At 37.3% G+C, this 18517-nt stretch overlaps 1 protein-coding gene across 4 annotated transcripts in view; it reads left to right on the forward strand.

Moving 5' to 3' along the window:
* The window catches only part of XPO7 (exportin 7), an 85221-nt gene that overhangs the window by 42652 nt on the left and 24052 nt on the right, over positions 1-18517 (forward strand). The window contains exons 1-9 of one of the 4 annotated variants that reach the window (XM_084883789.1): positions 5679-5822; positions 6357-6503; positions 8764-8857; positions 9420-9586; positions 10660-10752; positions 13322-13426; positions 15393-15558; positions 16135-16208; positions 17521-17640. In XM_084883789.1, the coding sequence (XP_084739915.1) occupies positions 5802-5822; positions 6357-6503; positions 8764-8857; positions 9420-9586; positions 10660-10752; positions 13322-13426; positions 15393-15558; positions 16135-16208; positions 17521-17640 (987 nt within the window). In that variant the 5' untranslated portion in view covers positions 5679-5801. Of the gene's footprint in view, positions 1-5678; positions 5823-6356; positions 6504-8763; positions 8858-9419; positions 9587-10659; positions 10753-13321; positions 13427-15392; positions 15559-16134; positions 16209-17520; positions 17641-18517 lie in introns of those variants that run through there. The other 3 variants (XM_084883791.1, XM_084883790.1, XM_084883792.1) reach the window with 3 other exon arrangements.

Here is an 18517-nt window from a genome sequence, read left to right on the forward strand (position 1 = left end):
ACATGGGCCAGTTTGAGGCCACTAGTTTGACACCAGGGCTTCAGAAAATTCAGCTTACACTGCAGCTTGTATTTCTCTGCACCGTTAGTGACTGTGGGAAGGGACCAAACCCGGTTTCTAGGGACATGTTAAGTGAAACTGTTGAATTAAATTTGTAAGTCAATAAACCACTAAGTGACCAGGCATAGTCTGGCAGTTTGTAATGTTTACATGTGTTTTGGTTGCCTATTAACCACGATGCAAAATCATGTGTTTATTACAAATTAGAATTGATTAGTAGTTTGAAGTGTAAATTTTGCAGTCTCATATGTTCGCAGACTTGCCATCCTTATCTAATGCATGCACGGCTCTTGCGTGGCACTATCACTTGCCAAAAATATGTGTTTTATCTTGTTTTACAGCAATACGCATTACACAGCATCTGCAACCAAAAAGTTTTACTCACCCTCTTAGTACTCTCAGAAACAGAATGTCCTTAAATGCATCCAAAAGTCCTACCTTATTTATTTACTGAGAAAATAATGGGACTTGTGTTTCTAAACATTCTAAATCTAAAGTGCAGTTGTTGGTTATTGGTGAACTTCTTTTCCATAGTATCAGAAAGAATAGATGAGAGTAAATGCCTGGGGAATGTGGGGAAAATTGTGGCATTCATTCATCCATCTGTTTTTAAAGCTTCTTACTGAAATATAATATACAGAAAAATGCACTAGTTATAAATGTGCCTTGAAACCAGCACGCAGATTTAAAAAATTAAATATTGCCCTAGCTGGTTTGGCTCAGTGGATAGAGCATCAGCCTGGGGACTGAAGGGTCCTGGGTTCCATTCCAATCAAGGGCACATGTCTGAGCTGTGGGCTCGATCCCCAGTAAAAGGAGAGTTGGCCTGAAGGAGGCAGCCAATCAGTGATTCTCATCACTGATATTTCTATCTCCCTCCCTTCCCCTTCCTCTCTGAAATCAATAAAGATATATATTTTTTAAATGAAATATTTATTTATAGTACTATAATGACTTTCTGTTTGGGAACTGTTACATTTAGTGCTGCCATGAACATTCTTGTACATGTTTTTTTTGGTGAATTTAGCACATTCATCTACCAGGTGTGTAACTGGGAGTGGAATGCCTGGGTCATAGGGTATCCATATGTTTAGCTTTCATAGGTGGCTGCCAGTTTTCCAATGTGTTTGAACCAACTCAGACTCCTTAGTAGTGTATGAGTTCCAGTTTCTTATCCACTTGATCTGGGCATTTTCATTTTAGTCATTCTAAGGACTATCTCATTGTGGTTTGAGTTTCCATTTCCTGGTGATAGTTGAGCTGAAACACCTTTCATTTGTTGGCCAATCAGATGTTCTCTTGCAAAGTATAGATTCAAGTCTTGTACACTGGCTTTGTAAACTTTTTTCTTTAATTTTTAAAAATAAACAGTTTGTGTATGTAAACATTCTCATTCAGAGATTCCCACAGCAGTAATATCCTAGAGATCCGCTAATATATGTATAAAACCAAAATAGCTTTGACCTACAAGATTGCTGTCTAGATTACTTGGTAAACAAGAGAAAACTTTGCATGAAATGTTCTTTTCAGACCCTTAAAACTGTCAACATTTATTAATGGTAAGAAAGAACAAAGTAAAAGTGGTAATAAACAGACATATTTTTTATTTTTATTTTTGTTTGTTTGTTTGTTTTTCATTTTTATTTTCTGGGAAACATATTTTTTTAAAAAATTTAGCCTTTTGCCTTTTTGGTTTTATGAATTCTGATTGGAAACAGAATCAGCTGTTAATTAGTAATATGTTACTAAGAGCTACTTTAGAAGAATGTAATTTAAATTTGCTCAATCTATAGACAGTTGTTGGGTGTGTTTTTTCCTGCTTATAAGTAGTATAGGGTTGTGATAAAAAAAAATTACGGAAATATATATAACATAGAAATTAAGTTTCCCAGAATCTTACCTCCAGAGATAATTGTTTGGTTTGTATTCATCCACATTTTCATCTATGAATTTGCTAACATATATCACACATGATATATTCAACATACTGTTTTGCCACTTTTTTATTTATTTATTTATTTATATATTTTATTGATTTTTTTACAGAGAAGAAGGGAGAGAGATAGAGAGCTAGAAACGTCAATGAGAGAGAAACATCGACCAGCTGCCTCTTGCACACCCCCTACCAGGGATGTGCCCACAACCAATGTACATGCCCCTGACCGGAATCGAACCTGGGACCTTTCAGTCCGCAGGCCGACGCTCTACCATTGAGCCAAACCGGTTTCGGCTGCCACTTTTTTTAACCTCTCAATAATTATTGTTACTGAATTTTTAGGAGTTTTAGTATATCACCTTTTAAACCTTACTTGTAGACCTCTAACATGCTTCGTTTTCTGACAGGTTCAGTATACATCTTTTAACTTATTTACCACAGTGTTCTCTAGAACACAAAAATTCCAACTAAAGATCTAAATTGATGAAGTTTATAAACAGGTTGAAAATGGCTTGATTTTATCTCCCAGCAATTCTTTTTATACTTAAGGCTTCCTAATCATGAAATTCAGCTATTAGATTGGAAATTCTACTCTGTCCTCTTCCTGAGAACTTCTCTGTGGTGAGCCTGCCTTTACCCTTTGTGGCTTCTGATCATTCCAGGTGGGTCCCACAGATGTGCCCCGCAGAGCACCTGCACAGCGCACAGCCACCCAAGGACTGTGCTTGTTTTCTCGTTCAGTGGTTGGCATTAGTGGGAATGTCATCAAATCCTTTTTCAGCCGAAACCGGTTTGGCTCAGTGGATAGAGCATCTGTCTGTGGACTGAAGGGTCCCAGGTTCACTTCCCGTCAAGGGCATGTACATTGTTTGCAGGGGCATCCCCAGTAGGGGGTGAGCAGGAGGGAGCTGGTCGAAGTTTCTTTCTCATTGACGTTTCTGTCTATCCATCTCCCTTCCTCTCTGTAAAAAATCAATAAAATATATATATTTTTTTTAAATCCTTTTTCAAAGAGAGTAGCCTAGTCTCCTGTAAACTCCAAGTGGATATTTTTTAATGAAGTGAGACTAATTTAAAAATATATACTGTTAGGCTTTTTTTAAAAGCATGTTTTACAAATTAATAAAAATAAATTCCAAGGTATTCTACTTTGTGGGATAGTATATAGCATCTAATATACAAACAAAATTTTCATTGTCTTCTAATCTTCAGATAAATCATTATATTGTGAGGTTCATAGTCTGAACTGGTAGCACCTTATTTTTTTTTTTTAAATATATTTTATTGATTTTGTACAGAGAAGAAGGAAGAGAGATAGTTAGAAACATCGATGAGAGAGAGTCATCGATCAACTGCCTCTTGCACACCCCCTACTGGGGATATGCCCGCAACCAAGGTACATGCCCTTGACCGGAATCGAACCCGGGACCTTTCAGTCCCCAAGCCGACGCTCTATCCATTGAGCCAAACCGGTTTCGGCAGCACCTTATATTGAAAAGAGAATAATTGAGCTATATTTTCTCTATCCGGGTTTAAAAGACTATATTAAAAATAATGTTTCTAAACATTGAAGAAGATATATTCTCTTAATACCTTCACTGTAACTTGCTGGTGAAATCGTGTGGTCTAGGCTTGGGGGTTTGATTGCCTTGCGTTTTTCCTAAAACAATACTTTGTCAGTGGAAGATTGCCTTCCAGTTCTGCGAAGTATTTCACCCCAACCCAACGGGCTTTTCTGTTGCAGTGGGACTAGATGGAAGCTTCTCTGTGGATTACAGGTTTGGCCATCTCAGGAACAGAAAATAGGCATTTTTCTCGGGGGCTTCCGTGTGACTGAACTGGCATCATGTGGTAGCCATCCTTAAGAAATGGTGGATGGGGAGGAGGTTTCAGACAGTATGACCAAGCAAACGGGGAAGCTTCTGGGTTGTGTTGTTGCTACCCTAAATGTAAGGTACTAGTCTTAATAGCTAGTCAAATAAGATAAATTATTTTATTCTGTGTCCAGACAAAGGTCATTCAGAATAATCTATTAGATTTACTTTGGGAACATGAGGATCCAAAACAAAATAATGTAAGTGTCTCAGCCCCTCTCCTTCCATGGGGAGTATGGGCAAATATAATGGCTCTCAACCCTGTGGATTTAGAGGTTTCTAGTAATTGTTTGGGAAAACAAAATTGTTTTCTATTTGTTCTTCTGGAAACAAAGAAGTAAAAGCTCTAGTCTTCCAAACTGTCTGTGTAAACAGTCAAATTACTTTTTGTTTTTTAAACATTCTTGTTTCCTGCGCTGAAAACTCATTACCCGACTTAGCCTGCAGTATGTTTTTTCTCTGCTAAATTAAAGCAAAACAACAACAAGATGCCCACCATAGCCTGCTTGTCTGTTGTTAGCAGCACGGAACTACTGGTGACAGATGCTTAGCCGTTGTGTGAACAACTTTGTTGTAATGAACATAAACAAGAGTTGCATTGGAGGTGCCACCAGGAATTGATTATCCGACTATAAGGATATCATTATACCTTAAGCAGCAGGACTGTTAGGGAATCTGCTCAGGGTGTGGTGACTATGGCAGTTTTGAGGCTGTTGCTAATACCCAATACCAGGTTTTACAGCTATCTTCCCATTTAGTTAAAATAATGTGTTCCCTTTCTTTTAAGCAAACCGTTTTATAGGTGGAGGGAGGAAAAACTTACCTGGTAGGTTGAAACAAAAACTTTGTGAGGGAGATTTAATCCCTTGCTTAGATGTGGGAATTTGTAATTTAACTAATTTATTTGTCGCTAGGGTCTTGAGCCAATATTGGCAAGCAGATCACTGAGTTTCATATGTGTGTTATGGAATATTTGTAATTAATTTTTTGTGTTTATAAACTATATGAAAAAAATCCAGATACTACTTACAGAGCTTTATTCCTTGAGATCTTTGCAAGCACAGTTTTCTATGTGCTTTTGAATTGAAGAAGGTAAGGTATTAAGTGTAAGTCAGGGAGGAACCAGGTAAACAAGGCCTAGTCAAAGCTGAGATGTTGTGAAAGGTAGCTGGTTTGTTTTGTTGTTTTGCTGTGTTCTGAAGTGAGACTGGTGGTGATCTTGGAGTGTCAGGATTTGTCTTTCTGGTTTTCCTTAGGTTAATGTTTGAAATTTATTAATCATGTTGAGTAAAATAGGTATCCTTCCCTAAGAGCTTTCCTGCCTAATGAGAAAACTGTGATTTATAGTCACAGCCTAGTGAAATAGCATGGTAATAAAAGTCTTGGGCAGACTGTGGCTGTGCAATATTATTTTAGCCTATTCACCCAGGTTAGTTTTTTTTTTAATTTTTTTTTTTTTCTTATCAGAATTGACAATTCTAGTAGTAGGGTTCTTTGAACTGTTTAAAAACCACATCTTGCTTGCTACTGTAGAAAATAGGCATAGATTCCTTTTTAAAGTCCAAACCATTCCTTTAAACACTAACAGATGTTTTTGCCTCCTCCCATTCACCATTTCTAGTTAGGGCAGGGTGATATTAAGTCAATCAACTCTTACTAGTTCTTTCCTTTGCTTTTTAACACCGCATTAAGTGGAAGTAGATTTAAGGCCCTCTGGAGTTTGACCAAAGCACACGCCCATCCCCTTCCTGCTTATTTGGAACTGGTTCAAGATTTGGAGAGAAGGGTTTATTTGGGGGTGTTTCCCTTGTCTTATCTCTGCGTGAGCATATGCTAGGGTTGAATTTATTTTGACCCTGCCATTTAAATTTGGAACGGAAGCAAGAGTTTAAAGTACAGCAGACAAGACTCCTGCCTCCGGAACTTTAGCCATGAGGGACCCAGGGAGGAAGGTGCGTATGTACATACATTCTGGAATTTTCTTAGGGAGGTTGGTATCTGTATGCATGCACATCATTGTAAGCTAATAACTACTTGGCAAAGGGAAAATATGTAAAACTGTGTAAAGATATATGTGACATTTATAGTATGTGTTTATGTGCTTCATTTTACAGCAGTGACTAGTATTCAAAATTTTGGCAAACAAATAAGTTCTGAATTTTTATTTGAATGCTTTTGGGTAAAGCTTAGGAGAATGGGTATTTTCAAGGAAAAAATGTATCATTTGTGATTGATTTTTAACGGAGTAATTGAAAAAATATGTAGATTGATTAGATAGTCTATCATTTTGTCTTCTAAAATATCAAATAAAGAGCTATAAATTATATATATATATATTTAGATAAAGGTCACCCAGCTTCTCCTCAGAGTTGAGAAGCAAGTCTCTCTTCATTGATTATTATTAATTTTTGTCCAGTAATTTCAAGCACGGTTTCTTGCTTATGTAGTAGGCTGTACTGATTTCTTTCTTGACTGATCTCTTCCAGAGCCTGGCCCAGTTAGAGAATCTGTGCAAACAGCTGTATGAAACCACAGACACAACCACTCGGCTCCAGGCAGAGAAAGCCTTGGTTGAATTCACCAACAGCCCAGATTGCCTGAGCAAGTGCCAGCTACTCCTCGAAAGAGGAAGTGTACGTAAGATTCGAAAAATCCTAAAGGATAACATGTTTAAGAAAATGTATTCTTGTTTAGGGGTAGACTGGGATTCTTCTACGTAGGTGCCTTTGCCCTCGTAATTTTACTTTTAAAAAGCACCATACCTGCCAGGTTAGCCAAAAAGAAAAAGAGAAGGAAGGCTTTAGCCTCTTCAGTACAATCTCATTGAACACACCGAACATATATATTTTTTATGTTGTCTAGTTTCTGGGACTCCTTTTCTGTTGTTTATTCTTAATTACTACCTCCTTGCAAAGAAGAAAGGGCTGGATATAAATGACTTCTTATCCACAAAGTCCAGGTCACCTTCCACGTTCCCCAGCCTTCTCTATCTTTCCTCCTCTGTGCTACAGCTGCTGCCTCTTGCCTTAGAAATATAGGGGAAATGGTCTTGACAATGAAAAGTATTGGAAGTTACAATTTTAAAAATGGGATTAGAACCTCTTCTAGCTCAAAATAGCAGTGCAGTGATCAAAATAATACTTTTAATGAGACACAGTTTGATAAATATTTTCGGCAAGATGAGGGTCTGAGGAAGGGTAAAAATCCAACCATCATGAAAGGGCACTGAGAGAGTAGAATCCCAACCAGACTAGTGGCTAGTACTGTACGTAAGACTGGAAGGAAATGTGAAAGGAATGAAAGAAACTAATTTGTTGAGAGGGTAAAATCCTGGGTGACTCCATTTTTACATTTTCATTAGTAGAGTTACAGTATTATTCAGTAAACAGAACAAATTACAGTCTAAAAATTATCCTTTCGTAGTTGGAGAAGCTAACTCTTTCTGCAATTATCCGAAGGGACGGAGTCATGGTCAAAGATTGCATGCATGGTGCTCTGTTCTGTTTTCATGTGTAGTGTTTTATATATTTCCATTCAGTCACTTGACCTTAGGATTGATCCACTTAGATTTGTTCTATGGAAGATGCACAGCTAGCTTTTCCAGTTGACTCCCTCTCTGACACTATGCTAACTGGAGACGCTCCTACTGACAGTGAGCAGGCTGCAATAGAACAGGTCCTCTGCAGTACGAACAACACCTCCTCAGAGTGGATTCTTCCCTGTTCATCTCTGCTGACTTCTTAGTGACCTTACAGATTTATTGCAATTATGTGTGGAGACCACTTGCCTGTTTTGTAGTGTATAGTTACACACCATGTTACACAGCCTCTCTTACGTTATTAGTGATTTGACACACCCACTCTAATCAGCTTAAAACATATTCAGGGGTGTTGAATAAAAGTCACATGTCAAAGTCATTTTTATAGATTTTTTCTTAAGCTTAAATTTTTTTTATAACGTGGTATAATGTAATGCCTGTAGGTAGCCTACTGTCTTAAGGACTTTTAATTTTACAGACAGTTATCCTTGATCCTTGATAAAATTATTTTAATGCTTCTGAGTCTGTCTCTGTTTATGACATTATGTAATACAGACACATGGAGGAATTCGCACATGGCTCCTTCTTGCACATTATGATCAGATAGGTAATTCTGATTCAGTATAAGGTTAAAATTCATTAAAATCCACACTTGAGAATATGATAATGCTACTCCATTTCTGTGGCCATAATTTCTCTTTCTCATAAATAATTGTTATGAATTTACTTTAAAACTAGCATATTCTCCAAAGCGTAGCTGATAGATAGCTGTGCTAGTGAAAAGACATACTAGTAATTTTGGGGTTAACTGTACAGCATAATGTAGATATTGGAGTATTGGAGATAATTAGATTCAGTTTGATCAGGCCTTTTATTTGATCTTCCTTCTAATACTTCTTTTTCTTTCTACCATACTAAAGGGATATTTTGAGGTGACTTTGGGAATATTTTTGAGGTGAAACTTTTTGTATTTTAACAAGGCTTTTGATGGGAGAAGAGTTCTTGGTTTAAATGAAAAGAGATTTGTCTTCTGAAAACCTTAATACCTTTCCGAAAAGTTTCCTCTTCCTGTGTGCTCCCCTGAAGTAATGGGAATATTGGGTTCAGTTTGATCAGGCCATTTACTTGTTCTTGTCCCTTGTTCATGACTGAAATCAGCCAAATTGAGCACAGGCTACTATATTGGCCTCTTTTTCTTAGAATGATAGATGCTCTAAAATCTAGAAGATTTAATGTAGCAAAACAATTTTTTTCTTGAATCTGAGCAGGTATCTCCAAATGAAAAAATCTTATGACTGGCTAATTCAATAAAATGTAATTGTACATTTGCTCCTACCCATCCCTTCTTTTCACAGTCATCCTACTCCCAGTTACTGGCAGCTACATGCCTTACGAAGCTTGTATCACGCACAAACAACCCTCTACCATTGGAGCAACGGATAGATATTCGTAAGTAGAGAATTGTCTATTCTTCCTTAAAGAAATTAGTTTGCTTAGTATTGTGCTGGTGGTAATAGTTAAATTGATATTGCTTGTTTGATAATGTCCTGAAATTGCTAAGCATACAGAATATCTGGAATCTAGGTTCCCCCCCATCACCCCAGAATTTTGAGCTTATGAAAATGAAGAGGGCCCAGAATAATTACTTCTAGATAAGCCTAAGTAACCCTTTTAGTTGTCAGGAGGTTTCTTTAATTCAGCCTTTACTGCCATTAATAACTAAGAAAAACATTGTTAAAAATTTTAAATTCTGTGCAGACTGTGATTTAACCATCTAGGAATAGAATCAAGCTGCTATACTTTGGGTTCTTCATTGTGACAAGTATAACATTCTCATTTAGAAAGCCTTATAATCTTCCACTCAAAGTCCCATTTCTCAGTAGCATGAAAGCATAAGGGAGTTTAGAGTCAATAGCATAATTTTGCCATTTCTTGGACATTTAGTACACTTAAAGATATATGCCCTTCCCTGGCAGAGCTTTATGTCATGTGGATTGTTTTTGCTTTATAGGGAACTATGTGCTCAACTACCTTGCCACTCGGCCAAAGTTGGCTACTTTCGTGACACAAGCACTTATTCAGTTGTATGCCAGAATCACAAAGCTGGGCTGGTTTGACTGTCAGAAGGATGACTATGTCTTCAGAAATGCAATCACAGACGTCACAAGGTTTTTACAGGTATGATATGTATATTTAATGTTAATGTAATAAGAATGGGAGAAGCAACATGCATATATTTATATACAGTTCTACTCTCTAGAAAGTACAAACAATAGAATTATTTGATCTATACTTGTCTGTGTCTTTTTTACCCTTAATGTGTCTTGGCTTTGTATGTTTACATCAGAACCAACAAACCCTCCTTCATTCTTTCTAATGTCTACATACTATTCTGATCTAAAATACCATACTTTACTTAACTGATCTCTTAGGGGTAGGCATTAAGTTTGCTTCTATATTTGACTGTTAAATAGTCACTCAGTGACTATCCAAATAGGTAGGTAAGTAAGTAGGTAGGCAGGCAGATAGATGATTCATAGATAGATAGATAGATAAATCTACATATATATCTAGTCATACTTTGAATAAGTGTAAATGGATTATTGGCATTATTCAAGCAAAAGGATATGTGTATTTTGGCTTAAAAGATATTTCCAAATCACCCCCCAAAAAGTTCCTTCCTCCAACAATTACAATAGAAGGTGCCTATTTCCCTGTGCCTCCACCCTGAAAGCTCAACTTAATTAAATAGGTAAAAAGAATTGTTATCTCAGCATTTGAGTTATGAATGGGATGGAACAATTTCTCATAGGTTAATTTACTACTTAATTTTTGTTTTTCTATGAACTTCCTGCTTATATCTTATGTACATTTTTAAGTCAGCTTCTTTGCCTTTTTGTTGTTGTTGTTGTTGTATACAGATTCTTTGAAAGTTGTTACACATTCATTTGTAATTCATCTTAAGTGTGTTTTGCCACTTTCTCTTTTTATAATGTGCATGGTATAATGCTTATGGTTATTTTTAAAATATGAAAGGTTTCAGTTTTGATGAAGTCAGATTCAGCCGTCTTCCTTATGGCAGTTAGGTTTTATGTCCTGCAAAGCAGCAGTTTTGAACTACAGTTCCTTGCTACCTTGTCTAGGCAGTTTTAATAGCAACCCATGATTCTGTCATTTCCAAAGTGTGACTGCATCTCCAGTGCTGAAATCCAGCTGCACACACCAATTCTTCTTTTTTTTTTAAAAACCAGGATAGTGTTGAATACTGCATCATTGGCGTCACAATTTTATCTCAGCTAACCAATGAAATTAATCAAGTAAGTGCTACAGCCTTCCTCATTGAAGTAAGTGCCATATTTTTCTTAGTCTTGGTGTTTTCTGCTCTGTGTGGGATGATCTTTTTTGGCAGTTGTGTGCTTTCGCGGTAAGTGATTAATGCTCTTTTGAAACAAAATAATTGCATTGGGTTTTCCTCTGTAAGTACAACCTATCTCACTCTTTTTGACTTGGTCCCCTTCTGTCTCCAGAATATTTTATCTCCATCTCAGCTTTCCTCACTGGTATTAATGTTCACTATTAGAGATACGAGCAATGGTCCTAAGTCAAAGCTTAATGAAATAATTTATTTGTTAATAAAAAAAAAATGAGTTTTTAAAAAGGAATTACAAAAGTGGAACCAGCATCATTTCTGTGCCCCTTCTGCTGCATACATTAATACATGTTTATAATCATTAAAAAATAAATTACCACATCCGATTATTAAAGATTTTGCTGGTAATCTTTTCAGAATGCATAAAATAGACTACTAAATTCCAAATGTTTTAAATAGTCATTGATGATACAGATCACTACAGAGGAAACACCAGTGGCTTTTTTTTGCTCTGGCTGTTATTTTTTAGTCATTTACTTTCGTATCCAGCTAAAATTTATAATTACTGACCAGGCCAGTATTAAAATTAGTTATATCTCACCCTTCAGTTGTCAGCTAATAATACATTGGCATCACTTTTGCTGTTGCTCATAATTGTACAGACATTTTTATTAACCCATGAGAAGTTTTAACTGTATTGGTACTAGTTTAAATTCACTTGCTTAGCCTATTACAATCTGGAGGCTGTATGTGTTCTCTGTCACATATAATCCCCATTGTGGTTGATAATTATCAAAATAATAATAGCTTATACGTTTGCATGATTACTGTGTGGTAGGCACTATTCTGAGCACTTTACTTGTATTAACTTATTTCATTCTCACAATAGTCCTAGAAAGGTACTGTGTATCTCATGTTCTTAGAGAAGGAAACTGAGGCTGAATAACGTGTCTAAGGTGTCACAGTTAGCAGGCAACAATATCTGAATTTAAATCCACAGTCTTATTCCAAAGACTGCTTTAATAATTTTTTTAAAATATATATTTATTCATTTCAGAGAGAAAAAGAGAGATAGAAACATCAATGATGAAAGAGAATATCATTGATCAGCTGCCTCCTGCACGCCCCCACTGGGGACCGAACCCACAACCTGGGCATGTGCCCTTGACCAGGATCAAAAATGGTATCCTTCAGTCCACAGGCCAGCGCTCCATCCACTAAACCAAACCAGCTAGGGCTAACTACTCATTTAACTACTGTTACCTTTGTAGTCGGAAAGCGAGCATTAACTAAGTGCAGAGATTGTGGGATTCATGTTCTCTCCTTTGTGAAGTTTGGCCTCATAAAATACACCAGTGTTGGTATAAAAAAAGACTTAAATTTTGTCTTTCTTAGGAAAACAATAGAAATGTGAGTAACTTACTTAATGTAATTATTCTTGGTATTATGATCAGCATTATGATCAGGTTATATGTGTTACAGGTTGTATAATCCAGCAGTAGCTTATTTATCTAGGACACTTACTGATAACACAGTGACATTGAAGCTGGAAATGAGGAATACTTTGAACCTCTATATACCTTAATTTTCTGTGGGTCTTTTTAGTCAAGGGGTTGCAGATTCAAATCAGAAAGTGTATTTCTGTTATCATTCCTATCTGAGCTTAGAAATAAAACCAGGAGGCCCATGACTTGGCTGTCTGTCAGAAATCTTGCCTCATTTGGCACATTATTCTTTAATGTGCCAAACGCAAGTGAGCTTCCTCTTGGATGAGTTGGTCAGTGCATAGAGAGATTTAAGCTTTTGATTGGAAAAAATACCTGACAACCTTTAACATTTTTAATCCCTTTTATTGAGTTACTACCTACTTATTGAGTAGCGGCAGGAATAGAAGACATACTAAAGAAGTAAAAGATTTAATCCTTAACCACAAAAACCTTTAAAATGTGGCTTAAAAGATGAAAAAGAGGAATAAGTGAGCAATATAACCATTTAATTAAATTGTTCACTCCTGGGGTCAGGACTCCACGTAGAAACAAATAGGTTAGAGAAGGAGGAGCGTATTGTATTTATAGGCTGTTGTCATTCATCTGGAGTCCATGGCTGCTGCTTAATGACTGTTTTGGAAATTCTGCAGTAACTTCAGCCCAGTGGACTGTTTATCAAAACCCAAGCCATGCTACTATGTGTTTTTGAAACTAAACCACAGGTCAACATAGTAGTAATTTTTAGCAGTATCTGTCAAAAATTTGTTAAATTTTACCTAGGTGTAGAGGAAATTAAAACTTTGCAATGGAGATATTTATTCCTCCTTCTGTCTTTCCTCTGTAAACCTTGGAGACATGATATTCTGGCTATTAGCAGCTTATTGTCCTTTGCATCCTCTCACTTTATATAATTTTCATAGTAATTTAAATTATTAAAATGTATTTTGTATTTATGTTGCTTTTATTGGAAATCTTTCTACTTTATTTGAAGTCTGCATGAAATTTTTTTCCTTTTTATTTAATTCTAAAACTTGCATTGTTTATTTTTCTGCACAGGCAGACACCACCCATCCTTTAACCAAGCACAGAAAGATTGCCTCCTCTTTCCGAGATTCATCATTATTTGATATCTTCACACTTTCCTGCAATTTACTAAAACAGGTGAGATGGTAGGCTGGGTCCTGCTTCCCTGTTTATTTTGAAAGGGTGACAGATGAGTGACCCCATAGGTATTTATGCATCTCTTTAATCACCATCAACACCTCTCACATCATACCCGTCTCCAAGGAGCTGAAGAAACTTGCCAACCTGAGCACTGGGGTTGGAGAAAGGATTGTGATTTCCCTACGTAAGAGCAGCGAGAGAATATTATCCTATGCTCCTATCTTAAAGGAACCTAGTTTACCACAAAGTTCGAGATTCTGCTGTTGGTTCCTTTTATAGCCACATAAAATCTTCCTGTGTGGAGTGCTCTGAAGGCAGGCTCTGACGACATTGTTAGCCACTAAAACTCGTCTAACTCCCTGTCCCCTGCTGAGTTAAAAGCAGCCAATAAACAAGCAACATCTGTAAGGAAAAGCAGATTTTGGAATTTTAACATCCATTTAGATTTCATAACCTGAAGGGGTAGACAGTATCACATAAGGAAATTACTTGTTTTAAAATAGAATAGTTGGTGTTTCCATTCATTTATTGATAGAGTTGTTTATTGATAGAAATGTTAACTTATTGATAGGAATGTTAACTTACGTATTCTACACATTTATAACAATGTCTGGCTGCTTTGTCCCTATAGAAATATAAATGGGATTAGACTCTGGCTCTTTGTTCATTTGGGGGACTTGGGTTTCTTTTGTTCTTATTCTCATTTTCCAGTATGTCCCAGTTTTAGTTTTATTATTGTGGTTATTGTTAATCCTCACCTGAGGATTGATTTTTGGGGAGAATGGGAGAGGGAAAGACAGAAAGAAACATCAGTGTGAGAGAAACACATCGGTTGGTTGCCTCTTGCACGAGCCCTGACCAGGGCCCGGTACGTGCCCTTAACTTTTTTATTGAACCTGGGCCCTTTGATCCACAGGCTGCCGCTCTATCCATTGAGCCAAACTGGCGAGGGCCCAGTTTTAGTTTTAGAAACAACTTTGAATTTTTTGTCATTCCACTTAATGATGTCTATCTTTTTCCTCAATTGCCCGCTTATCTCAGAATTCCCAGATAGTACTCAGATTGGGTGAACTGCCCAGAAGAAAACTGTTTTACCCCCTGGAGGGGAAAAGCTTTTGAGAAAACTAAGGTTTGAATCCTCCTCACTGATACTATCAAACACAACTAGCTTCCCTGCCGCTGTGGCTCAGCGGTTGAGCGTGGACCTGTGAACCAGGAGATTATGGTTCAATTTCCAGTCAGGGCACATGTCTGAACTGCAGGATCGATCCTCAGTGTGTGGCGGGCAGGAGGCAGCCGATCAATGATTCTCTCTCATTGATGCTTCTATCTCTCTTCCTTTCCTTTCCTCTTTGAAATAGATAAAAATATATTTAAAAAATGAAAACAGTTAGCCAGCTCTCACCAAGTTCATAGCTGGTATAAACTTTGAACATGAGAATCCCAAGAGCTATAGGCCAGTATTGAGCTGTATAGGCAGGTAAACTGCCGGTGAATAAATAAAGTGATTTTGTTTTAGGTTTGGTTTGAAAGATTTTTGTTGATTCTGATGATGGTAATATTAAAAAGAGGAAGGAAGGCAGGACAGAACTCCCTCCCAGAATTTAACCCTCGCCCTGCCTAGACATACTAGAATTTCACATGCAAATGAAGTAACCACACATATTGCTTCAGGATTCCCTGTGGCCAGTATGTCCACATGGAAAGAATAAGTGTCAAAGCAGGGATTTATTTAAATACCAGCTTCGTGTTTTATGGTAAATGAGTTGTAATAGTAATAAGGAGCTAGGGTTGTCATGGTGGCAGTAAGATAATAGAAGTGCAGCATCTTGTGGTGGGGGAAACATCACCTTTCTGTGTTGAAATGTAGTCCTCCCTTTCTGGCTCCACAGCCTGCTGTGAGTCTAGTAGCAAGCTTGGAAGAGGAGTGGTTGCTTGGGGCTCATTATGTTAATTTTTACAGGCTTCTGGAAAGAATCTAAACTTGAATGATGAAAGTCAACATGGTTTGCTCATGCAACTGCTCAAACTCACTCATAACTGCCTAAACTTTGATTTCATCGGCACATCTACTGACGAGTCCTCAGACGACCTGTGCACAGTACAGATTCCCACCAGCTGGAGATCAGGTAAGCGCTTCGCCCCACCTGAAACAGGCTGCTGCTCAGCTCTGCGCAGTACCTGTAGGACGGTCGACAGGACCCCTGGCAGTCCCTGTGTATTGTACAAGAGCACTTATAATTTCAGCATCTGTCTGCAGAAAGTGAGGGAGAGCTTCTTGGAGACCTTATGGATCGCCCAGCCTAAAAGAACTCTTAATTACTGGCCAGTGTGACTTTGACCTTCTTAGGTTAACCACCTAGAGACTTTCATTAGGTTGTTCATTTGAGCTTTGAAAACAAAATCAAGCAAAAGAACATGTGCTTATGGTTGTGTGTTCCTAAGGATAAAAATTCTTGCTATGAACAGAGCCCTATTGTCTTAAGTTTCTGAGAATCAGAAGAATTAATCTGTTTCTCAGAAGAGCTAAAAACTATGCCTTAAAACAGGAAACAAAAAGCCCTTATTAGCTTATCACGTTCAAAGATCGTAAGCACCGTGTAAGTGAAGAAAGCGGAAAGATTGCTCCCTAGCGCAGGGCCAGCACTCAGCCAGCGGCAGGGTGCGGACATGCTCAGTGAAGTGCTTTTGTGTCTTTCTTTCAGCATTCTTAGATTCTTCAACTCTGCAGCTGTTTTTTGACCTGTATCATTCCATCCCTCCTTCATTTTCACCTCTGGTGAGTCAGTTTCTAAAGCAAACCTATTTCTAGAAAATAGCATGTTCATTTTGTTATACAAAATCATAGAACTTACGCATGGAAATACTAGGATTGGTTATCTAGCCAAGGTCAAGCTTACAGTTTAAAAGTTCTTGTAATAAAGTCTTAATTGTTTTAAAATTATTCCTGTTTAATGACAAATTGCTGCAGATGTCAAGTTCTTTTGGTCTCATCTTGTCCTAAAAGATGTTCGCCTGGTGTTTCATATGGTTGAGGTAAAATACCATTGTGCAAAACATAAAGAAGACACAGTATAGTAATGGGTGTTTGGTGTAGTGTTTCTACAGTGGACTACTTCCTGGTCATTGTACTTTTCCAAATTGATGTAGACCTTCCTTTGCTTTAATGAAACATGAATTCAGTGTTGTTTGTATCAAGTTAGGAAAAGGTAATGTACTCAACAAGAGTAATTAATGAAAAGGCTGTTTATAAAGGTGTGGGCAAAATGAAGGGAAGCTAAGAAGAGGTGATGACTGTACCCCCTGGGGTGAGCAGTTGTGGGAAGCTTCAAGGGGCCAGGCAGGAGCTCAGGAGGAAGATGAAGCTGAGGCCTAGGGCAGGGCTGTACGATGTAAGACATTGCCAACCACGGCCCAGCGGGGGGTGACACTTCTTTCCTCCTGCCCTCATCTCCTTGCTGGTACTTTCCAATGGTTGAAGCCAACTAGAAGCAAGAGGGCAAGGGAGCTGGGCTGCTGTTACTCAAGAGGTCAGCCTCCCAGGGAACAGAGCAGGGAGGTGAAGGGTAGAAAATAGATCTGGTTCAGCAGAGTATAAATATCTCGCACAGTAGGGAAAGGGTAAAATGCTTTCATCGTAAACGCTGGTTTTTTCATGGCCCAGATATTTCATTGTAGCACTACATAGCAAAACCTGATTAGCCAAAAGATCTTAATAAAACAGAAAAGAAAAAAAAAATCTAAAGCTTTATTTAAACCATAAATTGCCTTGTATTTTCAAGCCTTAAATATGTATGTTAACAAGAATGAAGGAAGCCATTGGGGTGCACAGAGAATATTGCCTAAGTTTAGGAGTAGTTGTTATGATCAGATTGGATGTGATGCTCTTTTTTTCCTTTTAATAAAGTTGTTTTAGATATCCTAAGCTATATCCTCTTTGATCTTTCTATATTATAATTGTAGCAGGGGTTGAAAGAAGAGAAATAGAGGCATATATAAAGAATAGTAGAGGAGTGGAAAAGACCATGAAAATATTATAGCTGTACCACCTTTTTAATATGAGCTGTGTTTGGGTTGTGCCCCGTTTTTAGGTATTATCTTGCTTAGTACAGATTGCCTCCGTTAGAAGATCCCTGTTTAACAATGCAGAGAGGGCCAAGTTTCTCTCTCATCTTGTCGATGGTGTTAAAAGAATACTGGAAAATCCACAGGTAAATTTGAGGATTTGTTTTTATTTGAATAAATATATGATTGCTATCTCTCTATATATATGATATATATGATTCTGTGTGTGTGTGTCTGTTACAAGTCGGAAGGAAATCCATGTACAGGCCATACTTAGTGGAAATCCCAGAAAACAGCTCAGTCTTGTTCTAAAAGGTTTAAGTGAATCTGTATTTGCAGAAAGTTCTTGAGAATGTTGGCCCAAAAGAGGAGCTCGTACCCTCTAGCTTAGGAATGCACAAGTTGTGGGAAGGATCCCTTTGCACAGGAAAATAAGGTTAGAGCTAGAGCCATTTACCCCCAAGAAATTAAGAATTTTAATTTGTTTTTGTTTCCAGTTTTTTGAATGTGCATTGTTTATTTAACTATATAGAACAGCTTTTAAGTGGGAAGGGAGAGATTTCTCATTCAAATATTTGTTCCATAACTCAGTAGTCCTTTTTGTCTTGTCCCCAAGATTTTGTAAACACCTCTTTTTTTAAAAGTATAACTTCTCTACACTAGTTCATATTATAAAATCAGTTCATAGTTCATTCGTTCAGCAAATTTTATGAGACACCTACCATGTGCCAGGGATATGGTGGTGAACAAAACAAGGTCTGTCCCCCTGTGCCAATAGAGGAAGACATATATAAGGAAAATAAATGTGCTGGTATTATATTCTAATAAATCTAAAGTTAAGTATAAAATATATAAACATAATATAGGAATAGATCAATTTATTTTTTATTATTAAAAGTTTAAAAATATAAAACATTTGCATAACTTTGCTGCTGAGCTTTAATCTTGATAAATTTAACAGATGTGAAGATGAAATTTTCTTTTTCTTTTAATTGATGAAAAGCAAGCAGACTAGTTACATCC

This window comes from Pipistrellus hanaki (genome assembly GCF_964339955.1).
Source record: "Pipistrellus hanaki genome assembly, chromosome: 5".
Lineage (NCBI taxonomy): Eukaryota > Metazoa > Chordata > Mammalia > Chiroptera > Vespertilionidae > Pipistrellus > Pipistrellus hanaki.